The sequence below is a fragment of the Protopterus annectens genome, chromosome 2.part1, assembly GCF_019279795.1.
Source record: "Protopterus annectens isolate FY-2018-M chromosome 2.part1, PAN1.0, whole genome shotgun sequence".
In the NCBI taxonomy this organism is placed as follows: domain Eukaryota; kingdom Metazoa; phylum Chordata; order Ceratodontiformes; family Protopteridae; genus Protopterus; species Protopterus annectens.
In genome coordinates this window covers 630,889,769-630,904,609 of record NC_056729.1, presented here as the reverse complement: position 1 = coordinate 630,904,609, position 14,841 = coordinate 630,889,769, and the positions used below count along the sequence as shown (strand labels likewise).

Here is a 14,841-nt window from a genome sequence, read left to right as displayed (position 1 = left end):
ATTTTGTTATAGCAGGTGGAATGTTTAGTCAAGTCAGTTGTATTTAGATTTATTAGTGTGGGGAAGCATATAGTAGTGTAGATAGGAGGGGAGTTCTGGCTATGGCAATACGAGATTCTGAAGTTAGATACCTTTTGCATCTGTAGAGGGAGCCTAATTTTTTGTGGACTTTAGAGATGGTTGTTATGTGTTTGTTAAATCTGAGCTATTGGTCAAGGGTAATTCCTAGGAATTTTGTCTCTGAGACATGGGTGATTTGGGTCTTGCTGGTGAAGAATATGGAGAAGGAGTGGTCATTGGATTTGGTTGGATGGAACAACATGAGCTAGATTTTTTTGGGGGGGTTAATATCAGTTCTGAGTTATTGAGCCAGTTCTCAAATTCAGTGAAGGTTAATTGGGATATTTGTTTTAGAATTTGAATGTTGGGTGCAGAGCATATGAGGGTTGTGTCATCAGCATATTGGACTACATCAGCTTAGAAACTCCATATGGAGTGTTCCTAGACATGTCTAATGAACTTTCCCCTTTTGGTATGAATTCATCTGGTATCTGTGCAGATGAAGATACACTCTTTGCAATACTTAGATGAGAATGACCTCTACTATGGCTGATTTGGAGGGACTAGAAACCATTTTGCTGTATCTATGGACTACCCATGACAATGAGGTAGGACTCTACAGTTGCAGAACCAATTAGAGATATTTTAAAACCTTATGAGCATCTACCTATATTACTCCAGTATCCCTTATTGACTAAGGCAGAGGAAGGGCAGAGGAAGGAATTTAACTTTCAATTTCTACATTACTTCAGCAAGGAGTGATTGCCCCCAACTAGAAGCCCATTTAATTTATCTATTTCACCAGTTAAAAAATCAGGCAGGAACATCAACAGGTTTGTACAAGACTTAAGAGCAGTTAATGCTACAGTAGTGCCAATTTTTCTTGTAGTGCCTAACCGAGCTGCAAAACTGGGTTGTATGCCACCATCGCACATGTGATGACATCAGCTCAAAAAGCCAGGAAATAAAATTTAAAGTGAAAGCACCGGGAAATTCATAAATTAAGTGGCGCCACTCGGGAATTGTGGCACCCCATTATTTGGACCACAAAACTCGGTAAAAAAAGTAATTCAGTACGGTTGGGAGGTATGAAGGCTACAATGCCTTCCACATGTTCAGATCTCAAAATGAGCATGAAAAAACTGAAGGAAGAGGTCGATCCTTCTTCATTAAAGCCAAATACACCTCGAGACTGATCAAACAGTATGACTCTCTCAGAATACTCCATGTCCAATTAACTATAGGCAAAATACCTAACATATCATTGCTAGCTATAGGCCCCCTACCATGAACCAAGAAAAGCACACTACCTACCTGGACTTACTGGAGTTACTTTCCATACAGCCCAACACCTTAGTCATGGGAAATTTCAACTATCCTTCTGTCGACTGGGTGACACTCATGAGCACGAACATGCTCGCCCAAAGGTTCCTGAAATTTGTCAATAGAAATGCTCTGGATCAGATAGTCTGCACCCCACAAGGGGATCAAATGTCTTGGACGTAGTACTCACTAACATGTGGTGGGTCACTGCAATCCCGCCCCCCCATGTGAGTCCCTCCCTGGTAAAGTTGGACCATAAATCAGGCTCGTTCAAAGTAACTGTTGATCCTGTCACCACCACAGGAGAAAAAAAAACTAAAAACATTTTCCAATGCAAACTACAGCCTACTAAGTGATGGTATAAAAAGTTGTATACCCCTTGCAATCACAGACAACAATGACTCCTGTACAGAGGTGTATACAAATGCCCCTTATAAACACTTAAGCAATTGTATAGACACGGCTGTACCTGATCGGATTAAAACCAGGTCCTCCCGACAAAACAAGCCACCCTGGTGGACTTTCAGTATAAACAGGTTATATAACAAAAGGAAGAAAATGAGGTCTAAGAACAAGAGGGACCTCATTCAGCAGAGGAAGAATACCCTCCACAGCTTGAACAAGCAAATCAGAAATCTTGTAAAGTTCTCTAAAGCTAAATACAAAGCTAAAATAGCTTCTCTAGCTAAGGATAACCATAAGGCATTCTTTAACTTTATCCAAAATCTTAAAGGGGTTGCCCAGCTATGAGCTTAACTGGTAGTAGATGGTACCACTCATAATATACCAAGGAAATTGCCAACCCACTAGCTGACAGACATTGAGCAAACTTTAGCCTCCTGTCCCCACTAGCCAAACTCCAAAGCATACCTGACACCAGTCCTCTGCCTAGTCTCTCTACAGATCAGGTCATATCTGCACTGTCCAAGGCCAAAAACACAGCCTCAACGGGATCACATAACACATCCCAGGTTGCTTATTAAGCAATCAACAGGACCTAGCAGATCCACTTGTCATTCCCTTTAACCATAGCCTGAGAACTGGCTTTGTAACAGCAGGTTGGAGAACAGCAACAGTAATCCCCTTTCACAAAGACAGCCATCATCTGACCCTGAGAACTATATACTCATAAGTCTAACCAGCATCATCTGCAAGGTCATGGAAAGAATCATCATGGACCTTATCAACAAGGACATAGTTAACCTTCAAACTCTAGCCGCAACCCAGTTTGGCTTTGTTAAGGGTAGATTATGATTTTTAAACCTAGCAGACCTTTTCAATAAAGTCACCAAAGTCCTGAATGAGGATAACATAGTGCATCCTGCCTATCTTGACCTAGCCAAGGCTTTTGACACAATCCCCCACTCAGGCATCATTGAGAAATTCTCCCAGCTGAGAAGAGTATAAAAGAGGAAAGAGATCAACAAAATACTCAGAAAGATAGACATGATAAAAGCAATGCACAGTATTATAACAGATCAGGATCTATTGTGCACTATTGCAAAATATAAACTAAAAATCTCAGCACAGGCAGAAAAACTTAGAAGATACACAGATAAATATAAAGGAAAGTACAAAATAAACAATTTATTGATGACCCTAAAAAGTTCTATAGAGAATTGTGAAACAAGGTAAAAGGAATTGAAAGACCACTAAAAAAGGAAAAAATTTTGGCAAAATATCTATGAAGATCCTGTGTAACATAACAAAGATACTAAATGGATAGGAAAAGTAAAAGAAAAATAAGAAGTTCAAAGATACAGGATATGAGATGGTATGAAGTAACAGCCAGAGAGCTTAAGATAAAGTTAAGAAAAGCCTCCAACTGGAAAACCCCAGACCCAGATGAAGTACCTAACGTCTGGCAAAAAGTATTAACATCTTTGCAAAAAAAAATTAGCAATGAGTAAGAAGTATTTATAAGCACACCCTGAACAGACACCAACCTGGTTAACAACAGAAAAAACAATGCTCCTACTTAAGAGTGATCCTGCAAGTTATCCTAAAAATTATAGACCAATAACTTGCCTTATAACGATGTATAAACTATACAGGATGGCATAGTCATGCTGTGGTAGCATTGTAACATCATAGCAAGAGATTCTCTGGTTCGATTCTCGACTGGGGTTCCTTCTGTGTGGAGTCTGTATGTACTCCCTGCGTTCATGATGGTTTCCTCTCACATTATAAAGACATGCATCTGGAGTGTTTCTCTGTGGGCTTCTGCTGAAAATTGGCTTTGTTCCAAGTCGGGCTTTCCTAGTAAATAAATTTTAAATAAATAAGTATAAACTATAGACCGGAATTGATGCCAACAGATTTTTTTTCATTTAGAAGAAAATTCAATCATGGCAATAGAACAAAATGATAATAAAATAAAGTCATATGGAACAAAGGATGATCTGTTGTTAAATAAAGTCATAATGGAGAACTGTGAAAAGGGGCGAATCTAAGTATGGTATGGACTGACTACAAAAAAACATTCGATAGTATCCCACAATCATGGATAAAAGAGTGCTTAAAAATATATGAGACATATTACACTGATCAATTACATTACAATGATCATAAAACAGTGGCAGACCACTTTGCAATTAAGCCATGATAAAGGACAAATTATTATTCCAGAAAAAGAAATTCAAAGGGGAATTTTCCAGGGTGACTCTCTGTCACCGCTGCTATTCTGTCTTGCCCTTAATCCTTTAAGCTGTCTGTTTAACAGATTAGACCAGGGCTATAATTTGGCTGCTAGAAAACAACAAAGTGTAGAGACCTCTCATCTTCTCTCTGTTGATGATTTGAAACTGTATAGCTCATCAGATGAGGAACTGAAAGCACAACTGCAAGTAGTCAATTTTTTTTCGGATGATATAAGAATGTCATTTGGTCTTGATAAATGAGCAAAAGCAACTTTTAAAGTAGGAAAACTGCAGCACCAAGAAAACATCAATTTGGGACAAGAATGTGATATAAAAGAACTGGAGCAAGAGGGAGTGTATACATATCTGGGAATTGATGAAGGATCAACAATAAAACATGAACAAATGCAAATAAAACTTAGTACGGAATATTTTTGAAGACTTAAATTAATCCTGAAAACAGCATTGACACCTAGGAATAAAATTCAAGCTATAAACCAATTTGCTCTTCCTGTCCCTGAGTTTTGGATTAAGAAGGATGCTTCATGCTCACCAAGGATTTACAAAAATCAGTGCATACTGAGATTATATATTCCCCTTTCCGAAGGAGATAGAGGCCTCCTTGAAATTGATTAAATGTATAGAGCTGCAATTGTGTGACTGCACGCATATCTGCTGACCTCACAACACCCAAAAGTAGTGAATGTTTTGAAACATGAGGAGAATAAATATAAGATGACTTCTCCGCTTAGTCTAGCAGAAGCATGTTGGTCTAAAGCAGGAATGGAAATCAAACCAGAAGTAGATAAAAATCAGGCAGCAACTGAATTTACCAAAAAAAGGAAGAATATAAGATGAAGGATCATATGAGAAGACAAGAAATGTGGAAAATGTGTAAATATAGCTGTAAGTATAGAAAACTCCTGGAAGAAGCTCGTGTTGATTAGGATAGAATGCAGGAATGATTAAGGTGAGATGAATTCAAACCAAAAGATGAAAGGTTAATCTTGGCAGCCCAAGATAGTGTATTAGGTACACGTTAGTTTACAAACTGCATTGGACATGTGGGAGAAACAGACAAATGTAGGTTTTGTAAAACAGAACTGGAAACAGTTGCACACCTTGTTGCTGGTTGTGGCATGGCAGAGGGATTATATACTGAAAGGCACAATTGTGTGGCAAGACTGTTGCACTGGGGATTGTGCAAACATTATGGTAGTGACGTTCATAGGTTCATAGGTGTGTACTAGGCTAATGGCCCCGGAGCCTTTACAAGCCTAGCTCATAGAAGTGTCCTGGCATTGTGCTGCCCGACATTAGTTCCCAGTGCCTCTATCAAGCAGAGCCAGTGGAGTGATTCCCGGGGTGAACATTCTATTACCCATCCACTCATCATAATTTCTCTTGGAGAGGGTCAGTGAGGTGCTCTGCTTGACATGTATGGGTAGTCTATTTCAGAGCATGGGCAGTCTCGGGATGAGGAACCTGTCCCCTCCAGCATGTTTTGTTGAACAGAAGTTGAGGTCTCTGTTGTGTGTGGTATGGAGGGATTGGGATTTCCTTAGATGTAGCATTTCTAACAGAGCTGGGTCAGACATGGCTTTGTAAGTCAAGCAGAGATCACCACTAAGTAGGTGATAAGAGACAGAGGATAGCTGGAGTCTTTTGAGTCTGCCCATGTAGACATGTGTTTAATTCCTATGATCATCTTCATGAGGTATTTCTGTGGCCTCTCCAGCTGTTGCAAGTGTCTAGTGAGGTACATGCCAAATGGGGCATTATACTCAATGATTGGTCTAATGAGGGCAGAGTAGAGACAGACAATGACCTCTTTCTTCCTGGATGCAAAACCCTTGGTAATGAGATGTGCCACATAGAAGGACTTTCTGACCACAGTCGCAATGTGGTGGTTGAAGGAGAGGTTGCTGTCAATCTGTGTCCCCAGATCTCTTATAACACCTTAAGTGTTCAGTAGGCTCCCATTGATGTATTAATTAGTGGGAACTGAGTTTTTACCAAAGAGGATGAGGATGGATTTGTTGACGTTAATATTAAGGCCATGGTTTCAACACTAGTCATTGGTCTCAGTGAGGCCTTTATGTAGGATGTCTGTATTACTTTGGGAGTTAATAATGGTCCCCAGCTTGCAGACATCGGTGAACTTGGTCAGCTAGAGTCTGTTTGTGTTGGCCTGGAGTTCTGAGAAGTAGATGCCAAATAGGAAAGGAACCAGGACCAATCCCTGTGAGACTCCACTCATAACTGGTCGGCAGTCTGACTTGGAGTCATCTACTTTCACACTGTGGGTTCTATCTGTGAGCCAATTTGCAACCCACCTAGTGATATAGGGGTTGATGCCTAGTTTGGTGAGTTTATAAATAATTCCCATGTGAGGAATGGTATCAAAGGCCTTGGCCAGATCAAGGTAGGCTGTATACACTGCCTTACCTTCATCCACAGCCCTGGTGACTGACACAAAGAAGTCAACCAGGTTGAGCAGGCATGATCTCCCTTTCATAGAGCCAAATTGCGTGGGGTGTAGAGCTGGGAGATTTCCTATATTTTTGTTAATCAGTTCCATGATGATGCACTCCAAAGCTTTACATATCAGACTTGTCAGGCTAATGGGGTGATAATTCCCCGGCTCTGTAGTCACCCCCCCTTTATGGAGAGGGATGACGGTAGCAGTGTGCCATTTGGTAGGGACAAAGCCTGAGGTGAGGCTGTGACTGAACAAGGCACACAGATGTGGTACCAGTTAGCATTGTAGTTCATGTAGAACACAGTCAGGGATACTATCGGGTCCCATGGAAGCTGTATTCTTGGCCTTGAACAATGCAGTTTTAACCTGTGCTTCAGTAATGCTGGGTGCCTGGCATTCTTCCAGTATCGTGAATGGTCCTTTAGAGGGGGTGAATGGGGTAAAGCTGGCACTGAATATGTCATACAGTATGTTGGCAATATCTGTTGGCTGAGTATAGGTGGTACCATTGTGCAGTATCACAGAGCAAATCTGGATATTGCTTTGGAGGTTCTTGATATAGCTATAGAAGGCTTTGTGATTGTGTTTAGTGTCTGCCACAATTCTGCCTTCATAGCTGGCTTTAGAGGATTTGATGAGGGATCTCAAATTTTTGTTTAAGCTAATAAGGGAGTTTTTCCAGTCTTGGGACTTCACCTTTTTCTGAAACAGTTACTTCCTTCTGTTGTAGAGTTTATTATTGGCAGGGGACCTCCAGATTGGCTTCTTTTTTTTGGAGTAGAGCATCTTGGTTCTATTGGGTATGGCTAGTTCCATGCATTTGTGTATATGTTTGTACAGTGCACTGGTGCATGATTCGGCAGTCATGCAGCTATTTTCCATTGGCATGGGTGCTGGGAAGTTCTGTTTTTAGGAGTCCAAAGTCAGCTTTCGAGGAGTTTTTCAACATGGTTAACTTTGCAGGGGGTGTGGTTGAAATGTGGATTTCCATGGTGATTAGATTATGGTCGGATCTGACCAGGGAAGGATTGACTATTAGTGTAGAGCAAAGGTTGCCCATGCTTATAATAACCAGGTGAAGGATGTTGCTTCATCTAGTGGGGGTCAGAATGAGCTGGTCCAGGGCAATGGAATTAATGAATTCCAGGAAGTGTTGGGCCAGTGTATTGGAGCTTGAGTAGTTTTCCCAGTTGATGGAGGGGTAGTTGAAGTCTCCTAGTAAGAGAGCATTGGGTTGGACCTTGATAGATTCCAGGGTGCTTAGGAATGTGGATTGAGAGTCTAGGGACATGATTGGGGGCCTATAGCAGGCTATGACCTGGATGGCCATCTAACCCAATTCTAGTTGTACCTGAAGTATCTCAGATGTGTTACGCTGGGGTACTAGTCTGGAGTTGTGCATATCCTTTATGAATATGGAGACACCACTGTCTTTGGAGCTTTTGTCCATGTTTTGGGGCTGAAAGGTGTGAAGGTGTGGAATGAATTATAGCCTGGTAGCACAGGTGTGCTTTCTGCCACTTTAAATCAGGTCTCTGTTACAGCACAAATGTCAATGTTCTCCATTTTGAGGAGTGCTTCGAGTGAGTGCATCTTGAGATTTAGACTTCTAGCATTGAGCAGCATGACCCTCAGATTGCATTTATTTATAGCTGTTATGGTGGTAATTTGGTCTTTGGAACACCACCTAAAAAAGGCACTATCGGAGTGGCAAGAGCCTTCGCCAGTAGCTGGAAACCCAGGGGTGACAGATGCAGACCATCTCTGGCAAAGCATCGAGGTCTGCCAATCATGTCATCCCAAGCAGATAGATACTGATTCCCCTTAGAATGACACCAGAAACTTAGCCACATGTTGAAGTCAATAATTTTTTGTTTGTACTGTGGTATGATTCTGGGTGATGGTAGGATACTGCTCAGGGCTAACTCAGGGCTAGTGTCATTACTTCCTGGCCACATAATCCGAGACCTCCACCATATCTCTTTTCATATCCAGGGTGGTGCATCTCAGGTCATTCACAACCACATGGACAATGACAGAGTCATATTGGTACTTGTTGTGGTGTGACCTGAGTGCATGTGTTATGTGTCGGATTCTGGCACCTGATAAACAGCTGTCTGTTACCTTCTCCTTATTCAGCCTAGTGAGTGGGACATCTGTGTGCCTCACTATTGAGTCGCCTATGATTAGTGTAATGGGCACGGTGTTTAGCCTTAGGGGCTTAGGTTGAGGGCACACTGTGGAGGTGAGCTATGTATCCTGTGATTTGTGCTGTGTTGTGGTGGTCGACTGCATTTCTGTCTTGGAGATCTCTGCTGTTTTGGTAAATTTCTATTGAGAGCCTCCACGAAGGTGAGTGTGCAGTTTGTGTTTTTATGTGAGAGCTGTGTTGGTGGGTGTTCTGGAGCATTATGTGTTCCATATGGTGTGGTGCAGGTGTTGACCTTCTCCTCTAGACCAGGTAGTCCGGTCTTGGCTGGTGAGTGCATAGCTTTCAATTTGCTGATAAAAGTGCATCTCTCACGAGTATGAATGTTGGGAGGTAAGAGGAGAGGGTTGTCTGTGTACATGAGGCAGTTGCTGCAATGCCTCAGAATGCCCAAATACACCAGGTTAATAAGAGAAAGCACAGGGAACTTCCCTTTAATCATAGAAAGAGGGGTGGTCATAGCTACTAAGTACAGGAGATATTTCCATGAAGAACAACTAATCTAATGCTGATGGTGCTTAGGTGTGCTACAATAATTGCTACAAAAACCTGTTGAAGTGCAAAGTGATTAGGCTATTTAAAGTGAAAGAGAGAAAGAACTAGCAAGATCTAAAGGAAAAACTGAAGAGTAGACTTTCTGGCACCAGTAATAGTTTGCCTCAGCTCGGCACCGCAGTGTGGAGCTTAAACAAGTGCAAACCCATGCAAACATGGGCTTTTAAACCAGAAAGTTGAAAGGGATGGATAAACTGCCCAAACAGCCAATAAACTACAATATTTGGGCCAGAAACCACTCCTCTTGTGTTAGATAGGCTACCTAGTGCTTACCACTCCCCCTGATAAGCTGGAAGCCTTCCCTCCAATACAGAAAGGCTTGGGCTCAGAAGCTTACAAGCAGTCCTGGATACAGCAAATCTGTTTATGGACTAGACTAGTTACAGAAAGTGGAAAGGGATGGAAAACTGCCCAAATGGCCAATAAACAATTAATGGGCCAAAAACCACTCCTCTCATAGTAGATAGAAAGTGGCTGAAAAACACTGAAAACATTATCCACAAAGCATCATAGAAAATTATGAAGTCTACATCACATGGGGTCACCCATTACCAACAGTTCAAAAGATAGAAGCGAGAAAAACAAATATAGTGGTCCATGGAAAGAAGACAAAAGAAGCATTCATCATTGTAATTGCTACACCCAGTGACTACAGTATCTTGCGTACTGAGAGACACAAAGTCATAAAATATCAAGATTTGGACATTTCCAATAGCTATAGGAGCAATAGGTCTTACAAAAAAGAATATACAGTGCTATTTAGATATGTTATCAATTCATGTAACTCCATATGAACTGCAGAAGGAATAACTACTGGGCACACTGAGGATGCTGCAAAGAGCACTTTTGGCTGACATCAAAGATTGAAACAATACTAATTTCATGAACTTTAATCATACTTTGACTTAGGAATAGGGTCCATTCCCATCATGGTATTAGAAACCCAAAAGATTTAGAAAAATTAGAACTGGGGATTAACCCTTACATCACTAGATGGGTAGCCAGTTGGCTCACCGACAAAACACACACTGTCAGAGTTGGTGACTTCACCTCTACCAGTACACCATCACCAGTGATGTACCACAAGGATCTGTGCTGGGCCCTTTATTGTTTAGAATCTATTTATTGGATCTCCAGGCTAAAGTAGACAACTGTTGGTTTACCACGTTTGCTGATTACATACTGGGTGCAATCACTGAGTCCCCCAACAATGTTAAGGTATTACAGGAGGAGCTAACACAGAGAAATGACTGGTACCAAAGCCACAGTCTAAAACTAAATGCAAAAAAGTGCATTATTATCCCTTTGGCAAAGCAGAATTCCCTGCTAATTTCAATATTGATAGCAACTCCCTAAGTTCAAACCCTGTGGTGTGATATATGGGAACATACCAAGTTTCCACAGTGGTAAGGAAAGCCTTCTAAGTTGTGCATCTTATAAGTAAGGGCATTACATCCAGGTCTAAGGATGTTGTAGTTCCACTGTACTCAATCCTCATCAGACCATTAACAGAGTACAATGCAAACTTCTGCATGTACCTCACCAGACACTTGCAGCAGTTGGAGAGACCACAGAGGTTTTTCACCAAGAAAATACAGGGTCTCCAAACCATGACTTTTGTGGATAGACTGAAAGCCCTGTTACTGTATCAAATAGACTCTGAGAGGCAATTTGTGCTTGGCCTACAGGGCAGCCTCTGACCCTGCACTGATGGAAATCCTACACATCCACAAGTCAAATGGCACAAGAGACACTCAGTTTAGGAATCTTATCCTATCCTGTGACATTGACAGAATATGCTGGAGAGACAGATTGCTGCTACTCTGGAATAAACTTCCAAATCACATGAAGCAGAGCTCCTCACTGACCTTATTTAAGTGCAACCTGGACAAATGGTTGGGAGACTGTAAATTCACCCCAAGAGTTGCAACCATGTCCCACATGGACAGTGGTAGTCGGTCTTTATCATAGACTTGTTCTGGAAGTTACATCCATCTACCAAGGAACATAGAAGCAACTCAGTATTAACATCGCTAGGCTTGTAAGGGCTCTAGGTCTACTAGCCAAGTAACCTTCCATGAACCTATGAAATGGGTCTCATATGGCCAGAGGCATTGCCTCTAGTATTGTTCAGTACATGTACTACAGTTAGTAGTTTTAAGAAGTACTCTTTTCATGAAATTCTCATAAGAAGACCTATGCAAATGCCTACCATATGCTTGCTCAATAGTTTGGAGTTACAAAATGTTGCTAAATCTGTTTTTCTTTATTGCAAATGTCTCCTCTCTGTCCTGAAACACCTACATCCCAGGATTACAGAAGCTCAACAGCAACTGGACCCTACCACCCAGTATGATGTACTGCCAGGGGACATGTTTTTCCTCATGGCATTCTCCAGGAAGCACTCCCTCCTACCACAGTGGGAAGGATACTTTCTGGTTTTATTTCCAACTGCTGTTTTTGTTTGTTGCTATTTTTGTGTACCCTGTTGAGGTATATATAAATTGAGTAAATCCACAGAGTTTAATGTTTTTTTTTTTGGAGGAAATATATTTTTACTGTTGGTCAATCGATATTAAAATTCCTTAGTATGATGGCTTCTTGCCAGGCAGGTTCCTTGGTTGTGTCAATGTTATTTCCAGGGAGATATATATACTGTACAACAGTTATGTTTTTCTGGTGCTTATTTTCAGAGTAGCCATCAGGATTTCAACTGTTCCTACAGTTGGAGGGGTAGTTGAATGAGGTGAGAGGTTGAGAGTTTGTTTATGCATGATGGCAACCCCACCTGCTTTTTTTTAATTAGGTTTAAGGATATTATAGCCTGGGGTACCACTTCCTCTTGGATTTCATGCTTTAGCCATGTTTCTGTGGGTATGAGTATGTAAGGTACGTGCTGGGGAATCCAGGCAAGTACTTCTTGGGAATTTGTTACAGATGCATCTGAGGCTGATATTAAAGAGAAGAAGTTCTTTTAAATATGATGATTGAGAGAGAGACTGTGAAAGTGAGTGGATTTGTAAATGGGATTTTGGGTTGGGATAGGTATCACCCAAGAGTTAAAATTATAGAAGGTGCCAATATTACATGTGTGGCCATTTATATTTAGGTTTTGACAGGATGACTGACTTGTGTCTGGTGTAGACTTATTTTTAAACAGATGGACATAGGAAAGGGTACAAAGGGTCGTGGTATGAAGACATTGCTATGTTAAAAAGTAGTTTTGTAGTTAATTGTGGTACATGAAACTAGCTCAGTACTTTCAGGTAGGCACTGTGTTAAGGATAAGTGTGTCAGGAGAAACAGTACAAAAATGTTTAGGAGAAGCATATTGTAGTAGGGAAGAAGGAGACATCACATTAGTTTAAGGTTAAGGCTTATTGCTGGATGAATAAAATGCTCAGTAACGGGAGGGGCTGGTTGAAGAAGTGGATGCTGTTGGTGGAAAATTGAGTAATTTTATTAAGTGGGTGTGGATGTTAAGTTGGGATAGGAGAGTATAAGGGTAGAGTTGAGTGGGGTGGGGAGAGTGGCATTGGGGATGGGTAGGGGAATGGAGTAGGTTTAACTGCACTGGAGGATTCAGGCAAAAGAGGGAAATACCTTACGGATTTAAGTAATAGCAAGATTATATGTGTGTAAATTTGATGGGAAGATTACAACTACGGAATATTTAATAATAATGCAGCTATGACTTGGGAGACAGTTAAACTAATTAAAAGCATGCCTCTACTTGTTTAAGGAACAAGAATTATAGGGTGCCTGACGCAGAAGAAAAATATTTGCTACGGTGGTTAATTTTCTTTTTTGTGAACAGCATGTACCAGAAAACAAAAACTGATAATAGACAACCGACAATGCCTGCAAGTCAGCTTAAGATCCAGGTAATGATTCAAGTGACTAAGCATCGCTTGCACAATTACAACCAGCTCAAACTTCAAAATGGAGTTTGTTTGGGAATCAATGTTATATCGATTAGAGAAAGACAGTTTATCATCCTTGTTTGAAAATCATTAAGAATCCTGTCTAGTCCTGGCCTACTCAACATGAACATAGACTTATTATTTGAACTTACTGTCATGGCATTTATTATAATTTTAATACATTTTCCTCTTATCCGGAGCCATTGGAACTGCAAGTACTGAACTTTTTTTTTATCATAGATAAGCATTTAACAAAAATTAGAGATAGATGTGTGGTTAAAATGAAGGAGTGAACACCAGACTGACATCTAATTTTAGCACTTTATCTGCTGCATTGTATACCTGTGCAAAAGTATGAATGTAAGCAACTACTGGTTTTGTGCACATCTACCAAATGGAACTTAAGGCACAATTTCTTCACTGCCTGCAGTTTTTTGTTGGCATTCAGCATCAGGACATTTTGTGGGAAGGGGTACAGTCAGTAAGACAAGAACAGGGGAACAGTGAGACTTCTACAAAATGCATAAAATGGAAGGTAAAGTGTTGTGCCAGCAGGTACTTTTGAGTAAAACAGCTGAGTTGCATATATCCAGACTGAAAATGTCTAGCTTTTAGTTAAGTAACAGCCCAGTTTGTTAACTTTTATGCTGTACTGCTTGCCACTGTGAGTGAACATATATCCAAGTAGAGGAGGCAGCTTTACTCCAACTTGATTAGAAAGAATTTGACCATGAGGTGCAGTGTAGACAGCAGGAGAAAAATGATGGAAAGAGCTGAGCAGCAAATGATAGCCAAGTACCAAGTTGATGGTCTGTTTCATAGTATTACAAGTTAATGTTTAACAAATTTAACAGTGAGACACTTTAATTATGTTCCTGTATATGTAATGAAAGCATTTGCAGGGAAGTTCAAATTAAACACCTTGTAAAAAAATTAGTTATTTGGTGACTGTTATTCTGCATTCACTTACTAGTGTTGAGCCAGAAAGCAATTCACCTGGATCAGTGCTCTACATTAGTCATCACATCGTAATTATACAATGACTTCTCATGAGTTTTAAAAAAATGTGCAAACTGATTGGTCAGCCCAGCCAGCATGCCCGTTATGAATTGAGCATTTACCACTAGAAAATGTATGGGCTGCTAAAGTACCATTGAGCAGCCACACTTTTCTATTGATATATGCTACAGAGGGCAGATCGAATGCAAGAAAAATCAGCTCTGTTCTGTAAAACTAAAGAAACAGAAATGTACCTGATTTTCCTTGTATTTTTGCACTGTCTCAGCAAATTATCAAACATCTGAACTGTCTGGATTTTCACAGAATGTCCACATGTTTGCCTCATACTAAAAAAAAAAAAAAAAAGGCAACAGAGTAATTTGCATATGCATGTACAGTAAATAAAAAAATGTGGAAGAATGAGGAAACAATGCAAAGGAACACTAAAGTTCCATTATAAAAAGGCATTATTAAAGAAAGGCAAGTAATTTCTTTCTGAAATAATGTCATTGTATGACTGGGTGTGGATAATGCTGGATTTACTCAGTGTTGTCTTTGTTTGATACAGGGGCAAAGTCCACCAGATCAATTCATAACAAACATGGGTAAATCCAGTATTACCCACACCCAGTCATGGATTATTGCTTAAAT

The 14,841-nt window shown here is 40.5% G+C and overlaps 1 protein-coding gene across 1 annotated transcript in view; it reads left to right on the top strand.

Annotated features, from left to right (window-relative positions):
- LOC122794891 (L-gulonolactone oxidase-like) overlaps positions 1–13,275 on the top strand; it is a 1,553,580-nt gene extending 1,540,305 nt beyond the window's left edge. Inside the window, exon 9 of the mRNA XM_044063489.1 lies at positions 13,086–13,275. Within this exon, the coding sequence (XP_043919424.1) occupies positions 13,086–13,275 (190 nt within the window). The remainder of the gene's footprint in view (positions 1–13,085) is intronic.
- The last annotated feature ends 1,566 nt before the right edge of the window (positions 13,276–14,841 follow it).